This window comes from Perna viridis, chromosome 10 (assembly GCF_037379345.1).
Source record: "Perna viridis isolate PV_CMFRI_1.1 ecotype Kerala chromosome 10, ASM3737934v1, whole genome shotgun sequence".
Taxonomy (NCBI): domain Eukaryota; kingdom Metazoa; phylum Mollusca; class Bivalvia; order Mytilida; family Mytilidae; genus Perna; species Perna viridis.
Window position 1 is genome coordinate 27,521,730 of NC_142454.1, and position 25,605 is coordinate 27,547,334.

Consider the following 25,605-nt stretch of genomic DNA (forward strand, 5'->3'; position numbering starts at 1 on the left):
TGATGGGGTTGTTGTCTCTTTGATATCTACACCATACCTTTTCTCGTTTTATTTGATATATCAATTCCAAAACATTTATTTTCGCAAACCCGTAGCAATGCAAGTCAACATTTATAAACTGAACAAAAAACCAAAAGCCAAAAAGAAAGCATTAGAAAACAAAAAGAAAACAAAACAAAACAAAAAAAAAGAAACAAAAAACAAACAAACAAACAAAAAAAAAAAAAAAAAAAACAAAAAAAAACCAAAAAAAACCCCAAAAAAAAACAAAAACGAAACAATGCTTTCGGTTCCATTCCTTTATTTATTCATAATTTTAATCATCCTATTACTTCCGACGATACACTGTAATTAGAGAAAAATACATAACAGTTTTAACAGCACAATTTTAAAAATTACTTGGTGTGTACAGGTTCTCATTACAACGTCTTTTTAAACGTTAAACACTGCATAGATATGGAACATTGTAGAAATATGGAGCAAAAGACTTAGGTAGAAAACCTGTGAGTCTGTTTTCGACTAAACGAAAATTACTTTCTAAAAAAAAGTATTGATCCTTAAATGTAAACATAATTATCAAGAAATGCAAAGTCTTGCTCAGCTCGTTTGAATGATTGTGTAAAAAAGTTATATTTATGTTTTAATATATATATTCCGAAGTGTTTTTAAAAATAAAAATAAATATAAATATAGTAAAATAAAAGTATTTACGAATCAGGTCTTTCGCAGATATAATGTTCCTGAGATGTACAGGAAAAGTCAGACCATTTCCCATGGTAAATCGTAGTCGCTCCAGCACAGTTTTCTCCATTTTGTCCATTTGGTTCATGTGGTCCCCAATTAGTTAGCGTTAGCTGTGCGTCGTCAGAAACATACTGCCAATGATTTTCTATTGCTATATCATGTATTCCGATCCAGTACTGTCCGTTTCCTTAAAGCAAATACATTAACAAACATTTTAATTTTTGTCATTTTCACCTAACAAACTACACAATAATGGGATGTTAACGGACTAACATTAAGTACCCTTTGTTCACTACGTATATGAAGCGAATCTTCAATGTTCGATTTAAATTCAGTTCATTCCACGTAACAAATCAAAGTTTGATATTTTTAGAGTACAGTAAGACATATCCAAACTGTATCCAGAATTAAAAGACAAACCTGTCTAAACCGTACCCGAACTAACCTTAAACCTGTCTAAACCAAATTCCAAATAAATCGTAAACCTATCTACACATGGTTTTGTTTCAGTTCTTATGAGTCAGTTTAAATGTAATTTGACACTAAATGACGAAAGTGAACAATTATTTTCATGTGTTAATTTATAGATTCTTCATGTTTCACTTTGTAATATGACATGTATTTCCAGACTTCAGAACTGGAATACTCTATAAACTTGAATCATGTATACATTACCTATATTTCTAATGTTAATTTATGACTCATTATTATACATTATATATATACGTTATATATTTTTAAACAGTAGCGTCAACATTTTCCCAACAAATGTATAACCAAACAAGCATGAGACCGGTACTTGAAAAGAACAAAAAAAAAAAAAAAAAAAAAACAACATGTAATAATGTGTATACAAATACGTATGAAATACTGAAGCTAAAGAGTTCAATGGTAGCATGTGCACATTTAAAAGAAATGACAAATACATATATCTTGAAATAATTCTTCTATATTCTGATTGTAAAATGAGTAACACTGTCCATAGACATTTCAGAGGTTCAGTAATCACAACCTAAAGAAATCATGGCTACTGCCTCGGTTGCAAAAAAAAAGAATCAATTCTACTCTAACCATGGCCATTACGATTAAGTATTTCGGACGTAATAAAGTCCATCTCAGCTTTTGTCCTTGGTTCTGCTAATTTACCATGTAAAGCTGTACAAATGCTCTGAAATTATTTTAATTCAGATTTAAATACATTTTCAATTTTTACCGATTTTTTTTTCAATGAGAAATAATAATTACTATCTAAAATTCAGATAGCGATTTGATATCGGATGGTAAATGCCAAATTTCAAAGTAGCATTAAATGAACAATTTGTTTTTGTGGTTGTTTAATGTTTACCTTTTCATTTCATGTGGTCTATTGGCCAATATTATAACAATTGCCTTTTTGTTTATATAAAACAACTGTCCATAAAAATACACTATGCTCAAATTCAAGTTTTTGAAAAATGATATTAAACGCTGATTAGACGAAATAAGAAATGGAGACTGAACTTAGCAGCGGCAAATATAGGATTGAACGGCTATTTTCGGTCGTTCATGCATGTATGAACGGATCTCTCCACTTCCAAATATTACATGAACGACCGAACTTTGGCCGTTCATTGAGTTTGGAAGTGAAGAGATCCGTTCATACATGCATGAACGACCAAAAATAGCTGTTCAATCCTTGTAATTCTATCCGAGAGTTGAAATTACCCACTCAGCGCCTCAGTCGGTTATACTGATACACTGTGTTTTTGTTTACGCTTCAATACACACACATTCCTTTGCACACGTATGGGAGCGCGGAAGAATACTTACACATAATCGACTGCACAACGACAGGAAAGACAACTAGATGTCATTGAAAGAAAACGAGATGTAAACAATTCAACAGGAATATAATTATGAAGGAAATACAACAAGAAAGAAGTAAAATTACAAGAAGGTATTTACAAGGGCTCAGTCAGACTCAGTTATAAGTTTCTTTCCCCGAACTAAAAATTACTGTCTGTAAACAAACTTGACCGGTAAAATCAATGTGCATGTAATAAACTATTCTTACGCCTATATTATGCCGCTCAGTTCGTTGCCATACTCTTTCGAACCTCCCGGCCGCCATATTGGTTTCAAGGTCACTGGCGTTCATGCATGTATAAACTTTCTGGCAACGACGTTCTCGACCAATCAAAAACGGCTATAAGCATGAATAATTTCATGATTAGAATTATCACGATTGAAACACAAAACACCATTGATATAAACAGTATAAACACAAGGTTTGATTTCAGCTTTAAAATTAAAGCGAATAAGGTCCAACGACGTGTAAAACTACGTATGTGCATAATAAAGCAAATACACATTTTGTACCTGTCATCCCGCCCATGTATCAAGTGGTCTGGAAAATAGAAAGCAACGTTCATCAAATTGTACCCATCCAGATGGACAACCTTTAATATAAAGAAAGTAAAAAAAAAAATAAAAAAAAACAAATACAACTGCATTTAGTTTCAATATGATAAGTACAGTCATACAATGTATTCCAAGGATTGATTTTTCAAACTTCGACCAAAAAGACTGAAATATTACCCAGAATATTTTTTTGTGCTGCACCACCATTTATTAACGCAGTATGCTCTTCTCCTTGACCGATTAATCGAGTCCTTATTCCTGCTTATAAATTTCCAAATAAGAGGAAGTAATGCCTCGTGCACATACAACTTAAAAAAATTAATATGCTCAAGATTTTTCAGCCCAGTATAAAGCAATCTAGAACAGTAGCCTATATTCAATGAAGATAGTCTTTTAAATGAATTATGATGCTGAACAAACGTTCTATTATATAACTTACTTTTGCAATGAAACACAAATGATGACAAAAATGTGAATGCCACACTGATTTGCAAATACATTTTATCTATGTACTTGTAAGTATATCGTCGTTAAATGATTGTCCCAGGAAAGGTAGTTTGGTATTAGTTGATCTTATCTGAAAATGTCAGCTTTGTGTCTTATGGCACTTCTTTTCATTTGAATTTTAAAGATTGTCCATTATAACTTCCCTATACAACTAAATATAAAGACATGGAAAACGTTTATGGTATGGTACTTGCATTGAAAATATGGAAAAAAATCAACAAAAATATGAATGTCCCAGTCCGATCAAATAATTTTTGATAACAAACTTTCAGTTCGAGTCCATTTGATACTTTGCAACAAGATCGTAACATCATTCTGACCATCATTTTTTTTTTTTTTTTTTTTTGGGGGGGGGAGCGGGCAGATTTATGTAACTTTGAGATTAATCACCCCTCCCCCCCCCCCCCCCAAGAAAAAAAAATCTAATACAACTGCGTAGAGCTGGACGACCATAATGGCGTTTCCATACTCACTTTGTTTGACTTGTCACAATTAAGTCTTCTGTATACCGGACATGGAATGAGAACTCTGTAGGATTTTTTTAGGAAGGAAAACGGTCATCTTAACCATCCACGCCCCTTGATTTTGAATAGTATTCATTTAGCTTGGTCCTTTGTTTTATTTATATCTCAAATGTTGTTGTATAATTTTGTTTTGGATTTGACGTTTTCACTTTGATCTATGTGTTCATGTGGTTGCCTTCAATTATATTTTCATCATAGTTACTTACAATCTATTTATTCTGATCTTTTCGCTACTGGTAAATCCTCAAGGTACAATCATTCATTCAAACGATCATCATTATTGTGAGTTTCAAGAAAACATACAGCTGTAACGCCAAAGAGTCTAATTCTTTTAGAAAATAGTCTAGTGTTTTACACAATAGAAAACAACTGATATTTATGGGCATTTAGAGTTTTAAGATTATTGTATAAGTTTTTCAGTAAAAAAGCAAGAATGAATATGATTTTATTTAAAACAATATCAAAATATTACAGTATGAATATGACTTAATAAAAAACAAGATTACAATGTTATAAAACAAATGAATTTTGCATATTTGCAATGATAAGTGTTCTTGTCGTCAGGTCACTCACTGATATCGATTACATGTAGAGAATTGAATCAAAAGAATAAAATATATAATCTTCGGCATCGACATAATTTCGGTATGTTATATTTTATTTTTTATGCGTTTCTAAGATGAGAGTACGGACCTTTTTGTATATAAATACTTCAGCAACTGATCATGATCTAACTACGTTCTCTATTTTTTATATTTGGATTGCGTTTCCAACATAGTTACACTAGACACAGAGACACAGATAATTAAATTACAGAATATAAATCTTAGGATATATAATCAGTGTATAAAAACAATGAATTTAAGATGACCGACGTTTTTCTCAGAGAATACAATCCATTGCTATGATGACGTAAGTCAAGTGCAACGGAATGCCAACAAACAGACACAAAAAGGTTAATTTTATCAAGCCTCTACATTGGCTATCTTATCTATATTATTTAAAAAAAACCAAAATTATAAGTTTTTTCTTGATTTTATTTTTGCTTTGCAATCCAGTTAACTTGTTTACTATTCTTTCAAGCGCATAAACGACTCAACTGGCACAATTATATTGCTCAGAGATTCGTCACTTCAGTAGATCCAATGATATATCTGACTACAATGGCGTTTATGTTTCAATATGATAAGCAACCTCCAGCGTTCAAAAATCTTATTTGTGTGTCAACATGACTGACCTTACCCGTCCAGCACTGCTAGTATTTTGAAAGTAGAAGTAACAACTTAACCTTTCGATGCATCTGATATCAACATCGGGTTTAGTTGTGTGCATTTCCTTTTTGTAATTTGTGGGTATTCTGTGCTTCGAGTTTTGTGCATATTTGGTTTCCAGCTGTTATCTTGTTCAAAGACGTCCTCGTTTACGTTTTTTGTAGAAAAGCTGTGAGCAAAGCAAACATAACGATACTCACTCACAAAAACCATATAGGAAACCCAAGAAGTCATTCAGATTGAGAAACAAATATAAGGTGTACATTTGCATCATGTGATAAAGACTTTTTTAACAAGTTCATCAAATTCAAGTCAGTATTTTTTTCGGAATCCCAGTCATTCTGATGGAAAAATAGAGATGCTCACTGACATCGTATCAAATAATGTGAGTATAAATTTCATATAATTTAGAGGACAAAAACTAGAGACAAGTAACTGTACACTGCTAATTCACAGCAACTATCTCAGATGCTGTGCTGCTTTACTTTGCGATGATATATGTAAACTGTATAACATATTGTAACCATATCCTACATACAATTCTAAAATCCTTTTCTACAGTCATATCGGCAAAAACTGGAGAGACAGTTCAAATTATCAAAATCTAGGTACATGCCACAAACGTTAAAATAGGACAAAATGACATATTTACATAAATAAGCCAGTCTTCTGGTTAATATGTTAATTTTTAAACGTCAAATCTTTACAATGATAAGTTAGTATTCTTTTTGTTAACTACAAACATCTTATGGTTTATTATTTGTTATTAGGAAGTTAAATTTCTAACTAAAATTTGCGTAGGTCTCGAACTGTTTCAAATAATCAAGGACAGCTTCATACAGGAAACGATATTGTTCCTACAAAGGAATGCATACATTAGCAGGACATTTTCTAAATATGGAAATAGATAACATTTAATTCTGTTTAAATTAGCATGTTCGTTTTTTAATTTGTGAAGAACAATAAAGTCATTAGAAATGAAACACAACCCATTGTTTATGTGGATACACTTGGGTATAAGAAGAGCCCATGAGATACTAACATTTCAGTTTATTCTTTGACAACAAAATGTGTCATGCCAGGTATTGGGTACCATGAAATGACAAAGAAGTTAATAATATACAAAAAACCCCATCGTATATATTACAAATTATTTCGATATACTGTCAGTGTCTTATAAGGAGAAACATCTCGTCAGCAGCATTAAAATCAAATATATAGGAAGATCTTTATTCAAAATATAAATGTAAACAAGAAGTACTCAAAACCAAAATTGTAGAAATAGGAAGCCAAATCAATCACCGAGAGGTCCTCTACATTGTTCAAAACAAGAAATGAAGTCACGGTGTTTTGAGTATTTTGAAATATATAATACTACAAACTTCGATATATATGCTAAATAAAATCTGATACATTTTCGGGGTCAGACAAGTCTGTCTATTGGGTTGATAAATACGATCGGGGACATTTAGTCCACCTGCAGTTGCATTGACCCGCTGGTTATCAAAAACAAAAATCACCAATCATATATATTGCAAATTTCGATATGCTGTACACATGTTTCAAGGAGTAATCCTGGTACGTGAAACGGTTAGACATAAGGTAATAATTGGGGTCATTTAAGCCGACCGTTTAAGTTTTGTCAAGGGGTGATCTGCAATATGCAATAGTGATAGCAATATGAAATTTGGAAATCAGATGTTCATTACTTGAAGGATGGTAGAAAATAACACAATCCAAAATATCAAATATATTAATGATTGTGTATATGTACCAAAGTATTAATGATATTATTTAGTGTCTTTTGGTTTTACTTTTTTTATGACTGAATTCGAACGTTTTGTTTGGGGTAATTGTAATTTGGTATGTGTGTGGTTTTGTTGCACTTAAAATACTACAACACTATCAGAGGTCTTCTGTTTCCTCTTAGTTGAATAATAAATTCAACGAGTGTTAACGTTTCTGTGTACTTACATAGTTTGATATAATTTGAGGTCTTCTGTTCCTCATCTGTTTGATGGTGTGTTGTATATCAACATCCTGTTCGATCCTCAGTTTTTCTATGACAGTCGAAATTACACAGTACAGTCCACTCTTGTCACACCCATTTCTGAAATATTTACATGAAATGTTACTTAATCCCAATACATTGACCATTTTAGCTATTACATTCATATATGATAAAAATCAGTTTGAAATTCAAAAAAACATAACACACATAATCCGAAGACCTTTCTAAACCAGACCCTTCATTTTTTAACCGGAAACCTGTAGAAACAAGCTATTTGAAAGTCCAAAAGAGAGTTTAGATATGTTTTACTCTACAATGTGAATTGATTGTAGTGATTTGCATTGCAAGAAAAAAAACTTCCAAAATATATCAGTTCCTTATTCTGTTGCTTCAAACGAAATTATTTTCGATAATTCATACTGTTAAACGAATTCGGTACTTTCACCCTCAGACCTTTTCCCGCCAATACGTCACAAAACGGCATAACATGTATATCAATCCGTTTACAAAATTTAGCTTTTATCTTGAGTATAGCAATTTTAGTAAATGTAATCTAAAATAATTGTAGTTCAGTTTTAAAAATACATTGATTCCTTTTTTACTTACAGACAATGCACAAGTAGGGGCCCTTCCCCACTTTCCCTTCTATGGGCCTCTTCAATGTCAGTTATAAAGGAGAACAAATCTCCGATGTTGTTAGGAACGGTTTTCTTGTCATTCCAGAACATTTGTTGGAAAAGGGTCACTCTTTTTTGTTCCTTTAAAAGTTATTTAAGTCTAGGTTTCAATGGATATTTGAAGGTAAACAATGAAAAAAAAAACATATACACATGTGCCTTTCCTTTTGGTGCATATAATATGTTAAGAGGATAACATAATTGTATGTTGCTCTATAGCATTTCTAGAAAACACCAACATTCCTGACAGTGTTCAACTCCATTTTTTATTCTAAAAGATGGTACACATCCTCTTTCGTGTTGCTATGATATTCCAAGGTGAAATGGTACATAAAAATGACTTATCAAACTGATAATAAGGGAAAGATACATTACAGCGTTACTTTAAACAATAAAGCAGTTACGAAAAAAAGCACCACCTCAAATGCGAGCGAATTATTCATTAACTAAAATCAAGAATCATGGTTCCCTTGATTACTCCTACTCATGTTTTGCGCTAAAACCGAAAAGTGGGTTTTCTTGTTTTGTCCACGTAATCAATTAAACCTGCAATGATTTTGAAGATTTGTTCACGTTGAAGACACAATTAAAATCAGAAGTACTATCAAATGTATGTGGGTTATTTTGACAGTTGTAAATTATGGTGATTTTGATGCCAAATGGCATCTGATAAATCTCGTTCTTTTTTATTCTGTTGGATGCAAACTGATACACTAATTACTTATGCCCTTAGGACGTTTACCCTACCGGTGCAACTGGTCCATGCTCCCAGTTTTTAGTGAAGTCCGATTTGCTCATTTACTTTTGTGACTTTGTATATATTGTTTTAGTTTCTTTATGTTTTTGCTGTGTTTGTGTTTGTCTGTTTCCATGTCAGGTCATTGGCCCTGGATAACATTCTTTTGATTTCTGCTAGAATCTTGGTTTCATTGATTACTCTTTTGGAAATACATCCCAATTACAATGTATAACCCACTTGACGGTTTCAGATTTGAAATCTTTACTATATTAATTAGATCATTTGCCATTCAAAAGATAACTCAATAATCATAATAATATACGAACAGTCTGACAAACTTACATATTTAGAAGTTATGGAAATCTCCATCATTAAATAATGATTTGCTCTGGCTAGCTTCTTCTGCTTGATTTCAAACGGTCCTAAAACTAAATTTTTATCTTTTTGCTTAGGCCAGTACACGTCCTGTGAAATAATTGCAACATAATTTCATCAAGGATAGCATTACATCTACCCAACATTTTCAAATGCAAGAAAAAATAGCATTCTCGTATTTTTTTGTTTTGTTGCTTTGTATGTATGATTTTAGTTACTTTATGTTCTTTGTTGTGTATGTCTGTTTTCCATGTCTGGTCTTTGTCCCTGGATTACATTCTTTTGGTTGCCGCTGTGGCCTTGGTTCCATTGGTTGTTCTTTCATTAATAAGTAAAACTCTTTATTTAACATTTAGTATTTTACATATTGATATGTGCTAAGTCTTTTACTGCATGCATTGATACATTTTCTCTTTAGTATATAAAGTTCAAATTCAAATATTCCTTATGCGCAAGTTGATATCAATATCTGCGTTGAGGGCGTTGTCTCATAAGAATGATGAGAAATACATTTGTCTCTTTTAATAACACCCAATCAGCAATTACCGTTTGTTCATAGTCAGTATTGAGCATAACGATGACTGAAATGTTGTAGTCAAAAACTAGCCTCCAGAAATCTATAACTGTATTTTCCATCGGCATCTGGGTTACAACAAACGCTCGTCTGCTTTTGTAGCCCTGTAGTGTTTGAATGAACAATAATTTCTGACAGGTTTTATAATATCTTGGAAAACTGTACAATATATAAAAAAACCCAAACATATGGAATATGCTCATATTTTTCGATTGGCATTGGTTTCAATTAAGAGTTAATAATCTCGTCTTATTCAAAGTTCGTGTTGTCGATTTTGATGTGTATCATTCTTAACATGTTTGACAGGAAAAAAAATAACAGAAGTGATGAGATAATAAACTTATTTTAATCTTTGTATATTCAGAAGATCTGTTGAAATAAAAAGAATTGGTTTGGTATTTGTCCTATTCCGTTTTGTCTAGTTGCATATTTTATAATTATAAGATAATCTTAAGAATTTGGTGTCAGATGCATCAGTATTTCAATTCAGTTGCATGGGGTGTTATAATTAGTTGGAGTTTTATTGTTTTTTTTTTTTTATAGAATCTTGATTCCTTTGATTATTCTGTCACAAAAGGCAATGTCTCTAGTTAAGCTGAAAATTAATATATGAATACGTAGACTCCTATATCTTTATTTGCTAAAACAAGCAATACCATCAGGAATAATAATTAAACACTATTATTACGTTCGTATAGTTTTTATTTATACCAATATCTAAGTTATTACTGCACTTTTCTGGCCAAGGACATTCTTCAGTATGAATCCTATCTACACAGGTACTTTAGGACAAATTTAAATTGAGCATTATTATTACAGTAAATGATATTGATAAAAATTTTACTGATTCCTTCTGTGTTGACAAATTTGGAAGAACTCAATGACATTCTCATTTCATTAATTATTCGTTAAAAAGTACGGATTAACTGATTTATGAATGCGTCATATACTGATTATTACATGCCAAAATCTGTATCATATGCCGTATCAACCCGTAGAGCCACCGGTCCAAGAGACAGTATAAGTTGAGGGTTAATACGGCCAGTGATATAGATTATGACATTCCATATGGATGTCATTTCATATATTTGAACGTAACTTCAAATGTATTCTAGGTTTACGGTGTGATATATAGTCTGCAACATTAGGTAAACAATTAAAAGTTTTAACAACTACTTAAAATGTCTAATAAAAGGTTTATTTTAATCTAAATACATATATAGGCACACCTTACCGGCAAGAAAATAGCGTTAATATACTCATTGTGGCCTTCAACAGATGATATCAAACGTGGCATTTCTGATTCCACTATAAAGAAATTAATATCATTATAGCTCAAATTAAACTTTAATTTATATCTATGGAAATAATATTATGTATCTAAAAGTTGCAAAGTTTATATTTAGTACAGGTGAATAACAGCTTTTAGACCATTTAAAGTGTAACTGGAAAACAAGTTTGACAGAATTCAGTCTTATACCCCTCTTTCATTAAAATTAAAAAGGAAAGACAAAAAAATATTACAACACTGGCTGGTTAACAAACTGCAAATAATCATCTCAGTCGATAGAAAATATTTTATACCTGGAATTATATTACTGTATCTATTCTTTTTCCTGTTTTCAGCATTCTTTCCTTTCTCAAAATCATCTTCGTCATGTTTCTGAGGGATCGATGTCAGCAGCTATAATTTTGAAATAATGCTACACATAATGGGTTATAAAAAACGAGATGTTTTGTGCGCTGTATAGTTATCTAGATATCTTCTTACTTTATTGTTGTTGGTTAAGTCAAACATATAAAACATGGTTATATACGATACATTTACCTTACGTCGGTTTTCATATCATTTCATGTAATTGGATTTACTCTTTTACCTAATGCAGGGCGTTTTAAAATATAATATTTAATGTCAAACCCTCTAATACTTACATCATATTCGACGCCTAACTTATGCTTCTTCTTTACAGAATCGAACTTCATCAGATCCTTGTAAACATCAGGGAAATCATTAGTAGGGATCCCACTATAAGGACAGACAAGTGCTTCCAAAACAGCATCGTGCAGAAATACGTACTGGCGCTATTATAACAATATTGATTTTGTCAGAAACAATAGACTCACAGGAGCCTGAATCGCTCATCTGGATAAAATTTGTCTTTCAGGGGCAATACGTTTAAGAAGAAATTGTCCAACAATTTTGACCCAAGAAGACTTTGGTAAGATCATAAGGATCATTTCAACGATAGAAAGTTTCTTTCTATTTATTACAGTTTTCAAGATATTGCCTGGAAACTGTAAAAAAAAAACCTGTCAAAGTCGAAAAAGGGCAATAATTCCAACATGGCTTAACAGATTAAAATGAATCTTTACCACAGATCTTATCATATTAAACACTTTTATTACATGTCAGAATTTGGCTAAACCTTGCGGTTTGGAGATATATACGAAAAATTACTCTCTGACACCTATGTTCTATTTTTAGTAACGGTGGCCTTGTTTTTCGACGGATAAAAATTCCAACATCAATTCTATGATACCCAAGAAACATTCATACCAAATTTGGCTCTTATTGGTCTAGTAGTTTCAGAGGAGAAGAGTTTAGAAAAATTATTAACGAGACGATGGACGCCAAGTGATGGCAATAGCTCACATGGCCTTTGGACACGTGAGCTAAAAATGCCTCAAAATAACTGCGTAGCTGCCATTGTTTTTATTGGAATTGAGAAAAAACGTCTACTGTCCTAGAAATTCACACAGATGGCTGCAGTTTGATTGACCAACTCAGCTACCACCAAAAGAAAAGGCTCTGCAGTTATTTTGAAAAACAAAATCTTGAATCACTGATGTCATTATGATTTTTAAGTAGCAGTCTTTTTAAATAAAAATCAGACAAGTGGTGATTTAAAAGTTATCGTTTTTGATTTGTTTTGATTTGGGTGGTTTTATTGGGAGGTTAATGTGTAGTTCTCCCAAACGTACAGATCCTAATACAGAAAGCACTATTGTCACATAAATATATAGGATTTGTAGACCATCTGATCCATGAGTTTTTCTACACCTAGAATCACCTTAACATATGCAGTGTCTGGATTTATGTGGACTGAGATTTAAAACAGAAATCATAATCTTGTATACATACCAATTTCCGAGGGCAATTATCAATATAAATTTCATCAATAAATTACGAAAGTTATAATTGTTATCCCTACCGTTTGATTTATGATCGTCGTCAATAAAGTCTGCGTTTTATTCTGGGTTAAATCTTTGCTCGCATCGGCAAAACACTACTGAAGCTAGTAATAGATTCAACTTACAGCTGTCTGTACCATGTTGACCCTCTGTCTTCGTAAAGTCTCAACACAACGAAACACGTCAACATAGCCAACTTCATTCGCCTCGGTTACTGCGAAATCAAGAGCTATAAATGTTCCTGTTCTTCCTATGCCAGCACTTAAAAATGTTAAATATGCTTATACGGTAATTAAGGTAATCTTTGTCAGCATTAGTACAGTATACACATTAATATGAAATAAATGCTTCCTTATATTACAATTACTTTTTCTTAAAAATGCAACCAACCGTTAAAATGAGAAATAACTATCAAAATGATCATTTATTAATTAAATGTATACAAATGAACATTCAATACACCTCTGAGTATTGTTTATTCACGATATGTATACATACAGAATCGAAAATGTTGATTTGCAGACAGCGTAACAGGTTTTTTTTTCTCTACACATCATCACGTTTATCTTTTTAAACCGAGTTCTACCTGCAATGGACGATTACTGGTCCTTTTGGTGAACTTTCTGTCGAGTTAACCTTGTGTCGAAAATGTACAAGAGAAGATGAATATTTTGGTACATCTTTGTCTGGCCAAGCAGTAAAATGAAACTGTATAACAGTCGTCTTTGCTCTTTCCTTGTAACATAAGAAATATTTGATGGTTAATGTCATATTTTTTTAAAATATGAAATTGCATCTTTTGAATAAGTGTTTAACGTAATTCTAATGCAATAGGAACAATTTACCAACGTGGACATTTCTATTTAGTACAGAAATGAATTGTTTAGTTATACCGCCTTTTGAAATAGTACTGGTTTATACAGTGATGTTTTAGTACTGAAATTGACATTTTTGGTAGAGCCCTGTTACAGTGACGACACTAACACATTTATTGTACTAGTACTGTCATAGGGACGACAATTATACTACATTTACTGTACTAGTACTGTCACAGTGACGACAATTACGCTACATTCATTATACTAGTACTGACACAGTGACGACATTTACACTACATTTATTGTACCAGTACTGCAAAGTGACGACAATTACACTAAATTTATTGTTCTAGTACTCAATTTTACGTATTATTATTATTAACATACAGTAAAATATTTTCGGTATTGTGTTTTGAACTGTCTGCAGGTAATAAACTAAATTACTGAAAGAATAGTTTTTAAATGCATTACGAAAATGCTAGTTCCAATACATTGTTAGCGCCTACAAAATATGGATTTTTATACATATTCTAATGGAATTGACGTATAAAAATATTTGATTGCATCATGAAAACGTCATTTTGATCAATTATTTAATATTTTAAAAATACAAATCGAAATTTATCATAACTACCTTTTGCATCTTGATATGCCTGATTGTGAAATCTGAATAAATATCTTCCTTCGTCAATGTTATCACAATTCCGTCAAAGTCATTGGATTTGCCAACATTTTCCGGCCAGTAGTGGTTACATTTTTGCTTTAATGAATAACACGTATGGTCATTGTAAAATACACAAAGAAAACATTATCGTAACTAAGAACATTTTTAATGTTACTGGTTGATTCATGGATCCCATTATTATCAAGTTTCAGACTTCAAATAGAAGTATACAAATGTTTACACAATTTGTTACTTCAAATCATATAAAAGTGTAAAATACCAAAGTGCCTATTAAATAATGAAGCTACAATGACTAGTATACCAACAAAATAAAACTGTATTTTTAATTAATTCATTGATGATAAGAAGGAATGGTTATATTATTATGTTTTTTCATGAAATGCATTATTTGAACTATACCTTGGCCTCCTCAAAAACATTAGTGAGCATTACTATTTTGCAACAATTAACCTGCCAAACCATTTGCCAGAAATCATTGACTGTATTGTCCTGTGGGCCTACATATTTGATATAAAATTATTAATTTTAAAGGTATGATTTATGTTATCTACGTAACATAACAAAATGCAAATAAATTTAATATTTCTTTTTTCATTCATTCCTTGCAAAGCTAACAGTTTTTGCACGTATTTGTAAAGAAACAAAAACTTCATCCCCTAAATGAATTTGCCCTCTAGGGACACATTTCTACAACGATGCTATATTTTGGATTACTTGGACGACGTTGTTCTAAATTAGCTCAAAAAACACTTCTTGGTTCATCAGGTACCGATGTTATCTATGTTTGATATATTACACCTGCATGATTCTTAAAAGAAAATATACTTAAATCATTATAGTTTACAATTTACCTTGTGATGCAATGTATTGTTTCAATTTTCCATAACCCTATAATTAAGATAAAGTTACAAACCGTCACTTATCCAGACAAACTTGTTACTATATTTTGCACGTGTAAGTACAAGACCTTCAAAGAAGATCAACGAGGAAGACGGAGGGCAATTATAAAATTTATCTTTATTAAAACAAAGTAACGATGCTACTTTTTCAATGTTAATGGACAGGACAAAATGATGAGGAAGGTGCCTTTTCATTTTAATTTGTAAACGGATAATGATACAATTTCAAAAGAAATGCGCAAGACTTTGATTATACGAATAATATACATATAAACTTTGTGATGCCTAATCTGTATTTGTACATTCAGTGGTTGTTATCATGCATAGGACAGCTTGTTATAGAATTGAAATTTCGGAATATAGACTTGTTTTCAACTACATTTACTCAAAAAGAATGCCTTAAAGCGTCATCAAAACATTTCAATTACTGAACCTATGAACTAATTTCAAATCAAATCTTTGTTAAACAATAATACATTACTTCACTTCTTCTGGCTTATTTGTAACACTTTATGTGTTAACATTAATAATAAAGCCGATCATTCTACTTACGTTTATATAAGATGCGTTGATATAGTCAGACGTTAGTTCTTTTGTGGTCTTCAGAACAACACGCGTTTCGTCGTCTGTTAAACAAAATGCAAAAAATGTATGAAAAATATAGCAAATATAAATTAAGGATGACAACATGAAACATTGTACCACTCAAGATATATACAGAGTTCTTTAACTTCTATTATTTGGAAATAAAAAGTAAAAAGGGATTTAAGAATTTAATACATCTATCGTAGATACACACATTTAATAAATTACTGATATTTTTTGTTTTCTTTATGTTTCAAATTCCCGTTTTCTCGTTCTGGCTATGTATATTGATTTTGGCGGCTCTAAATTGTCATTTCTGTTTGATGCCGTGATAATTTCTTAGGGCTTAAATAATTATAATGCGTTTAATGTACGTTTCTTTTACCGTGCACGCGTATGCATTAAAAATCGTAAACAATGAAAAAACAAACTTACAAGGGAATAAATGTTTGTACTTATTTTTGATTTTGTTTCGAGGTTTCAGTGCTGCATTTGTTGGGTACTGGAGACCAGTTTTAAATTTCTGAAATATCACATGATTGAATTAGTCTATCTTTTCCTTTTTGTTTTTTTTTCAAGTATTTTAAAGTCAATTGTTATATTTTCTGTTTGTTTTCTATCAACTTAATGTATACAAAGTTTATACTACAAGAATATAATACCCTTTAATTTTGATAAAAAAAGTTCCAAATTATTAGAAAATATACTACACATAATATAAAACTGTTTCCAATATGGACATCGAAAAGTATCGGCATATCCTTACCTTTACTCCCTGAAGCTAGATCTATGAATATATCATGAATATTGTCATTTATTAAGGATTTAAAGATTGCTTCTTTTACGTTATGGTGTATCCATATGCACCATGAAAACTGATTTATTAAACGGCTCTTAGTTTTCCTTTCCTCGTTTGTCTACCCCGGACTTGACTTTTTATAAGCAACTCGGCGGATGTTCCTAGAAAAGCAGAGGACGCTTACCCTACCGGTGCACCTGGTCAATACTCCCAGTTTTTAGTGGAGTCCGAGTTGCTCATTTGCTTTTGTTACTTTGTATGTATGATTTTGATTACTTTATGTTCTTTGTTGTGTATGTCTGTTTTCCATGTCTGGTCTTTGTCCCTGGATTACATTCTTTTGATTACCGCTTTAAACTTGGTTCCAATGATTACTCTTCACTTTACTCAATAGCTGATAAAACACATAAAAAACAGAAACCCAAGCCAATTTATTTGCAAACAATTTTTAGAAGTAAAATAAAATGGAAAACTATCGAAAAAAATGCAAGGAAAACATACTAAAAACTCGTCTTCAAGTTTTCCTCCTTTACACCGACCAGTCCCAACATAGTTACAGAAATCCTTGACGGGTATAGCTGATTTTGATATCTGTGGACCTTCTGAGAAATCATAGTATCCACCATCTTCTTTTAGTTCGTTACTGTAAGTCCTATCGTTACTTGAGTCAGTAATTGCTGGTGGGTGACCGTGTTCATCTTCAACCAACTCAATTCCTGAATAGAATGTTAAAATAAACAAAGTGATACACATTGAAACGGTTTTGCAAAACATGTAACATAAAATGTATTTAACAAAAATGTTTTTGGCTTTTACACAATTATCACAATGAAACTATTCTTCTTCAAAAGATTAAATAATCACAATTTTATGCATGATTGAAGAAAATGTAATATTACATATGACTCTAAATGCCATGTGTACAAAGAATTATCATATATATTAAACCTCATAAACGCTTCCACATTAAAAACTATCTTGGAATGTACCTGATAGTTTAATTTCAGAATATTCGTTGGTGTCGTTTTTGCTTTTGTTAGATTGGTCTTCGTTTTTACTTTTAGGTCGTCTTCTAAAATAATATAGAAAAATGATGACTATGTTCTTTTAACAAAAAGCAGCAGAAACCATATGTTAAGAACACAAAATGCAATAAGAGTAAATATTGGAGTGAAGAAAACAATTGAAATATCAACTTAAATATTGGGACCGAGCATTAAATTCTCACCGGAATTTAACGATTCAATGTTTAGGAAAAAGCCGTTTGGCTAAACGAGCAAGTCATTTAAGACAATTTAAACTACGGTGGGTGTCAATAAAATCGTAGAAAATATTTTTATTCGAATGTTAACAGTATCTTATTTATGTGACGCCGACTATAGTCAATATGTTAGACTATTTAGTTTGCTACCATTAAATGTTTATATACACCGGAAAGAAACCAAATTATCCATAGTTGCAACTGAAATGTATTTAAATTTGGATGTATTGAATCATGCAGTGGTCAATGCTAAGATTATTAAAGTACACAATGTTTTGTTAAATAAAAATTAATAGTTTTCTATTGTTCACTTCAAACAGTGTGCATTCAGAACAACAGAATATTTTACCTTTTTGTGAAAATTATAACAACTATTATTATGACTATAACAATAATGGCTGCAGTTGTACCCCCTCCTATAGCTGCTACAGGGCCAGTACTTTGTTCAGAAGAATATGAATCTGCAAAAACATAAATTGTATACACCAAATGTTGATTTGCTTTAAAAAAAAAACTACCGTTTGTTCCATGCTACACTAAAAATAAACAGTATATCTGAATAGGGTTAAGGAGATACGTTTTTGTTTTTTGTCACTGTTTTAAAAAGGTAGACCTTGGTTAGGGACACAACTCTTGCAAATCATTGGAACGTTTGTATTCAACATTTTAAATCAATCACGTGTAAGCATTAAAGTAACTGGTTGGACTGATTTCATTCTGTTTCAACTGACAACTTGATCGGCTTTGGTGAAATTAAATATGATACAAACATATCACTGATTTCAAAAGTAACGTTCTTTAACCTAGGTCTACCTTCCTAAATACTAAATGCAGTACAGCTGGTTTAAACTTATTTATAAAAACAGAAAATTAATTAATGAATCCCTTCAAATTGTTTAAACAAATTTTGAACATTGTATACCAAACAACTTTCTAAGCGGAATAACGTTAACTGTTCAACAGAGGTTCAAGTAGATACATTTCAACATATTGTTGAACATAAAAACAGTAGTTAGTAGGATAAAAAATACACGTCTGACATATACACCGCCGAAATAGAAAACGACTGTTCGAACGCATTAACAGTAATAATCGTTTGAATAGAACGTTTAATTATGTGAGACCGACCTTTTCCATTGGAATGTTTCATTCTGTCTTTGGATTTTCTTTTTATTTTAACTAAAAAATGGTAAGTTCAAGCACGTTCAAGCAATATCACGAAGAGCAGAATGACTTTTATTGCGTTATGTATACATCATTTATATTGTTTTATATATTTATGTAAAAGAGTAATCAAGGAAAACAGCTATAACGCGTTATTACGCGAAAAAAAAGTCTACGAAAATGAGCTCAATGGGTTTTCGTGGAGACAAGATTCTAGCGAAAATAAACAAAAAATGTTATCCAGGAACAAAGACCAGACATGGAAAACAGAGACACACAACAAAGAACACAGGGTAACAAACTCGGACTCTACTAAAAAACCGGGAGCATGAACCAGGTACATCGGTAGGGTAAGCGTATCCTGATTTTTGATAATCACTCAGCGAATTGCTTATAAACAGTCAAATCAGGGGTAGACGAAAACAATGACATGTTGAATAAATCGGTTTTTATGGTGCATATGAATACACCGTAATGGATTCACGAGTTCATGATGACGACCATAAAACTTCTGTCGTGATGACTTAAATTTTGTAGCAACATAATCTGTTCCAGAAGAATGATTGTAAGAAATCTAGCGCGATACAAAAGGTCGTCTGCGAAGTAACGGCAAGCGCTGGCATAACGTATGTTGTGATATGAAAACTCCATACGCATGTGATAAAGGGATGTTGCCACAGATGAAAGGAAAGCTAATAATACGGATTGAAAAGTCATATAGTTTGTCGTATAGTTTGGTCAGTGGTTTTTCTTTACCATCGATCTCTAAGTATAGGTAAAGATATGAGACTGACTTCACAGTTTCTGTACTATCCGTTATCTCAAGTGCATTTGGGTAGATGTAATGTATCAAATCCAAGAAACTAAGATTGCTTAACGTTATGCTGTATACTGCGGCAACTGAGATTAAATGATCTTGCTAAATGATTTTCCTTCTTTTGAATTTGATCAGCGATAAAATCAGCCTCATAAGAAAGGAATAGGTCAGCAAGTAGAAGAGCACAATTTACATCCCTTGAAATGTCGAGCGTTTGTTGAAAAAAAACCGCGCCAAGCCCACTGGACAAATATGTTGTCTATCAAAACTTCTAACATTTTGAAAACATCTTCTTCTGAATATTTGGACGATGAATTATTTTTTTTTCACAAAGAATGAGAAATCTCTACTAAGAACTGCATATTTGTTTTTTTTTGATGTACCGTTTTTTTTAGAATAAAAACGATGTATATTTTTAACTGAGTATGGGAAATTAAAGTATAAAGAGTAGAAAACATCATAGGTTTTTATGCAATTGTGTTCTGATAATAATTTTGAATTAAGGGTGCCCAGAAGATCTTTCGAAATGTTTAGGATTTACGTTGGGTTGATACCACTACAGGAGTAAGAAGTGTCGTGGTATAACTGGAGACTTTGACCGCTGTGAGTGTAGACGCTAATAATTTTGAAATAGGTTTGGTGCTACACATTGCATACAATGTAGCTTTGTTTTTATGGATTATTTTGGAGTTTAGGAATAGGAACTTAAAACTTAAGTCCTTATAGAAATATTGGATATGTTATTTTCTCAATCAGTGATATCCACCAAACGTAAGAGAATGATTCCTCAAGGAGTGAGAAGATTAATAAAAAGTTCACAGAGTTATTTTATTGAAGAAAATGAAGATTTTAAAAATGAAATATTGGCGACAGACGCATGTACACACACAGCCTCTTTTACGTTTCATCTAAGTGACGTCAGAAGTTGTTTATTAGAAGTCGTTGGATGACAAACATTTTCCTTATTTAAATACAGTTTGACTTTCCCAGAATCTATACAACTTTTATTTTTTTCAAGTTGCCACTGCAGAATGTAATACTGTAAACACCATCATAGTTTTGTTGTATTAAATTGCATCAGTCATTGGTACAGTAATTTAAAGATGACAGGTCTATTCCCTGTAGATTTTAAGTAGGACTTTCAATGATTCCTAGGAAATTAACTTATGAATTATATGGTGGACGGTGACTCACCAACACATGTAGGCAAATTTGCCCATTTGCCCGACTCTGTACACTGTATACTACTGGTCCCATTTAACTGATAACCACTGTCACATGTTACTGGTATTATGTCAGAGAACCGTTTGTTACTAAGATTCTGAATATCTGAATTTTCTATTGTAATATGTGAACACAGAATACCTAAAATCATAAAACTAAATGATACAGATAATTGACTTTGACAATCTAGTACTATGACCTACCCCCAAAAACACCCCCTACAATAATAATAATAATAATAATAAAATAACAAACACCACAACAAACCAAATCAAAATAATTCTCCCCCCCCCAAAAAAAAAAAACCCAAAAAAAACCCAAACAAACAAAAAATAAAAACAAAAACAAAAACTAGACAAACAACAACAAATCATATGAAGAGATTGATTGAGGACATAGACCCGCATATTTAACAAAATATTGTATGAAAACATTACGAAGCTCAAACAAAAGAAAGTAAGTCGACTTAAAATATAAGTCTGCTACAGAAAATAAAGGCATTAGTATCAAATGGCCTTTATTGTATTACCCGCAGTTTTTTACATATATTTTCGGGAAGGTTAAAAAATAACAATATTGAAGTTGTGTTGGTAAGAGTCTTGATTCTTTTTTATTTAGATTTAATAGATATTCATCTATATCTTCTGTTTCCTTAAGTGTATGATTGCAATAATTAAACAACTTTTGTTTTGAACGGATTTGAATTACAAATAATTAAAATAAATTAGGGTAAAAAAAATAAATTTATAACACTCACCCTCGCACACTGGTTGCGTTTCATTCCAATTAGCTACACTCTTATTTTGTAAATCTATCATACATCTTAATGCTGGATGGCCTTTGATGTAGTATCCATTCTTACATTTAAATGTAACAACTGAGTAATACTTATACCCTGTGAAGTTTGATGGATTGATGAACAGTTCAGAAAATTGCAATTCTGGACATAAGATAGCTAAAACAAATGAAGTCTAAAATATATCAACATTCTTCATTCAACTAAAATCATATTGTGATTTTACCAGTTTTAAATACACTTCCATTGGAAACTTATTTGTCAAAGGCAGATGATAATAACATTTGCTTTGTAGACAAAACATTCCAATATATATATTTACATTTGAATTATAGATTTATAAAATGAATAAATAGAATTGCTTCGTTTTATTAAATTGAAGTAGGACGTGTGATTGAGTGGTTGTGTAGTTTACTGTTTTTTGTTTAGACCATTTAGAAAGAAATGTAGGAATTCAAAACATTTTAGCTGATAATTCAAATTCAATTATTTGATCATTTCATAAGTAAAAAGTATAGTACACCTTGAACTCACCATCACATGTGGGTGTTTTACTCCAATTACCAGATTCTGTGCATTGTATAATACTAGGTCCATTTAAATGGTGACCAAATTCACATGATACTTGTATTTGAAATGGGAACCGTTTGTTGGTCAGATTGTGTATATTTGAATGTTGTAACGAAACAAATCGACAGTCTACACCTAATAAAACAAATGTAGGTGGATTATGAAAACAATCCCGTCTGAGTAATTAAGTATAATATGAAGAAAATCATGATAGTTCTCGTGAAAAAGCAACAACAACAACAAAAAAAAAAAAAAAAAAAAAACAACAATTAACAAAAAAAAAAAAAATAAATAAAAAAATAAAAAAATAAAAACTAAATACAAAATCAAAATAAAAAAAACACACACGACTTTATTTCAACATTATCAGCGAAAACTTTATCAGACAAATTTTTAGTTTGAACAACATTTCACTCTTAACATAGGGTATGTAAGTCTTGTAAAGTTACTGTGCTGTTTCACGATAATGGGTTATAATCTTCCATTTAAAATGCATGAATATTTCATTTTTTAGAGTAGTCAAGGGAACCAAGATTACAGCGGTAATTAAAATAATATAATCCAGGGACAAATACCAGACATGGAAAACAGACATCAAAGAACACAAAGTAACTAAAATCATACATAGAAAGTAACAAAAGCAAATGAGCACTCGGAATCCCCTAAAAACTGGGAGCATGGACCAGGTGCATCAGTAGGGTAAGCGTCCTCTGCTTTTCTAGAAACACCTGCCGAGTTACTCATAAATAGTCAATTCCGGGGTAGACAAACGAGGAAAGGAAAACTATGACACGTTGAATAAATCAGTTTTCATGGTGCAGACGGATAAACCATAACGAGTTAATGATGACGACCATAAAACGTCTGTAGTGATGATTGCAATCTTGTAGCAACATTACCCTGTTACAGATGCCTATTTGTTAGAGTTCTAGTGCGATACAAAAAAACATGTGTAGTTTCGGCAAGCTCTGGCATAATGTATGATTTATGATATCAACACTCCATACGCAGGTGCTGAAGGGATGTTGCCACAAATGATAGAAAAGTTGACAATTCTGAATGAAAAGGCATCACGTTTGTCGTAAAGTTTGGCCAATAGCTTTCCTTTACCATCGATTTCTAAGTGTAGGTCAAGATATGAGGCTGACTACAGTGTCTGTAGTATCCTTTATCTTAAGTTCTTTGGGGTAAATGCGATGTATGAAATTCTCGAAATTAGGATTGTTTAAAGATAATACGTCATCTTCATAGCGGAAACTGACATTACATGATGTAGCCAAATGAATGTAATACAGGGGCAAAGTCCAGACATGGAAAGCAGACATAAATACAAAGAACATAAAGTAACTAAAATCATACATACAAAGTAACAAAAGCAAATGAGCAACTCGGACTCCACTAAAAACTGGGAGCATGGACCATAGCATAGAATTCAGTATCATAAAGGACATCATGTTTTCGTTTTAGAATACCGATAAAAAGCACAAATATTCCTTACTACATGAAAAAGTGTATCCAAAACGATGAAGTATAACACAGAAAACTTTGATTTGTAATACAACTTTTTGAGATAAAAGGACTAGAAAAATAAATATGCAGATAAGTTTTGGATTATAATACGCTCTACATCGTGAATTCCGGTAAAGACAATGAAAGTAGATTTAGACTTTTTTCAAACCAAATAACATGTGAAAAGCAAACTAAGACTGTCAAGCAGAACTTATTGCAGGCCATAATCGTTTGCCTTTCTTTAAAAGATAATGACATCCTGCACTATAAACAAATATAGGTACTGTCTGTCCCAGGGATAGTGATTTTCCCACGGTCCTGAACTGCGAATTCATGTCAAATTACTGCGCAAGAACTTTAAAATACTATTTTTATTTGGTAAAATAATAACTGTGTGACTGAAATGTTAATGCCAAGTGCATTTGAAATAAACTCTCTTAAAAATATTTTAAAAAAGTTTGTGTGTAAAATATGTTAATACTAACCCACACATTCTGGTTGTGTTTCATTCCAATGACCTTTTATCGATTGTTGTGCATCCACCGTACACCTGATAGCTGACGGGCCTTGGATCTTGTATCCGTTCTTACATCCAAATGTGACCACTGAGCCGTACTGATGCCCTGTCAGGATTGATGGTTCTGTCAACAGTTCAGACCCGACCAAGTCCGGACATATGGTAGCTTGAAAAGTGCTTATCCTATAAAATTCTTGAATCTAGCTAAATGTTATGAAATAATTCTCTCTACTAATAACAGTTCTACGAAAACCAATGACAGACCAAGTTGTCTTCATGATTATCCTCTTTAAATTACATCTGTAATACCTTCTATCCTTCGTTGTAATAACTACTAAACTAGTTCAGGGTCTGGGTCGTCATTTTAATCTTTATTTACAGGAGGGGATTCATGCATGTTAAGATCCCCACAAAATTTCAGTTGAATTTCTGTTCAGAAACCATTGTAGATCACATAAGAATTCTTAGTTTTTCATTTAAGTGTTGCGCGCTTTTGAGTTAAAATTTATATATATTGCACATGAGGATAGCACTTTGCAAGAGTTATCATTCTTGATTTGGTTTGATTTGGTTGATTTTAGTAGGAGGTAAAAGTGTAATTTTCTCAAAAGTACAGAACTAAATACAGGAAGGACTATTATCACATAACAAAATAGCATATGTAGATCAGAAAAGCATCATCTGATCCCTGGTTTTTTTTTCTACACCATGAATCACCTTACGATAGGCAGCGTCTGAATTTTGTATGGACTGGTACTTAATACGTCTTAAGTAGACTAATATTAAGTCTATGAAAAATTCTTGCCTGCATTCGATAATAATTAGCAGTATGACACATTCTACATACATATATAATATAAATTGACGTATGGATAGTCTACGACACTTTAAAAATCAAACAAGTGAAAAAAAAAAAAAAACCAAAAACCAAAAAAAAAAAAAAAGTA

General features: G+C 31.8%; 2 protein-coding genes and 1 long non-coding RNA gene across 10 annotated transcripts; 1 reads left to right on the forward strand and 2 right to left on the reverse strand.

Moving 5' to 3' along the window:
- Positions 1–284: 284 nt before the first annotated feature.
- On the reverse strand, positions 285–2,927 carry LOC148605212 (tetranectin-like protein). Its single transcript, XM_088548002.1, has 4 exons — positions 2,798–2,927; positions 1,816–1,912; positions 712–931; positions 285–345 (listed from the first exon to the last, which is right to left on the reverse strand). The coding sequence occupies exons 1-4, from the start codon at positions 2,879–2,881 to the stop codon at positions 321–323; spliced, it is 426 nt and encodes a 141-aa protein (XP_088404128.1). The 5' UTR covers positions 2,882–2,927; the 3' UTR covers positions 285–320.
- On the forward strand, positions 2,501–13,371 carry LOC148605213 (uncharacterized). Its single transcript, XR_015915799.1, has 2 exons — positions 2,501–2,680; positions 11,793–13,371. It is a non-coding gene; the product is annotated as an uncharacterized LOC148605213 (long non-coding RNA).
- LOC148605214 (receptor-type tyrosine-protein phosphatase U-like) lies at positions 4,605–25,533 on the reverse strand. 8 transcript variants are annotated; one of them, XM_088547982.1, is made up of 22 exons: positions 24,627–25,530; positions 22,597–22,767; positions 22,024–22,221; positions 21,237–21,407; positions 18,411–18,522; positions 17,790–17,872; positions 17,302–17,516; positions 16,437–16,524; positions 15,969–16,042; positions 15,369–15,405; positions 14,917–15,014; positions 14,467–14,592; positions 13,601–13,749; positions 13,140–13,275; positions 11,755–11,904; positions 11,422–11,506; positions 11,057–11,130; positions 9,795–9,926; positions 9,216–9,338; positions 8,064–8,215; positions 7,421–7,556; positions 4,605–6,303 (listed from the first exon to the last, which is right to left on the reverse strand). In XM_088547982.1, exons 3-22 carry the CDS (start codon positions 22,082–22,084, stop codon positions 6,229–6,231), a joined length of 2,277 nt encoding a protein of 758 aa, XP_088404108.1. In that variant the 5' UTR covers positions 22,085–22,221; positions 22,597–22,767; positions 24,627–25,530; the 3' UTR covers positions 4,605–6,228. The 8 variants fall into 8 exon arrangements, 7 of the variants coding, with proteins under 7 accessions (XP_088404108.1, XP_088404104.1, XP_088404105.1 ...); XM_088547978.1 differs by having other exon boundaries at positions 11,407–11,506; positions 24,627–25,527; XM_088547979.1 differs by having other exon boundaries at positions 11,407–11,506; positions 22,586–22,767; positions 24,627–25,527.
- Positions 25,534–25,605: the final 72 nt, after the last annotated feature.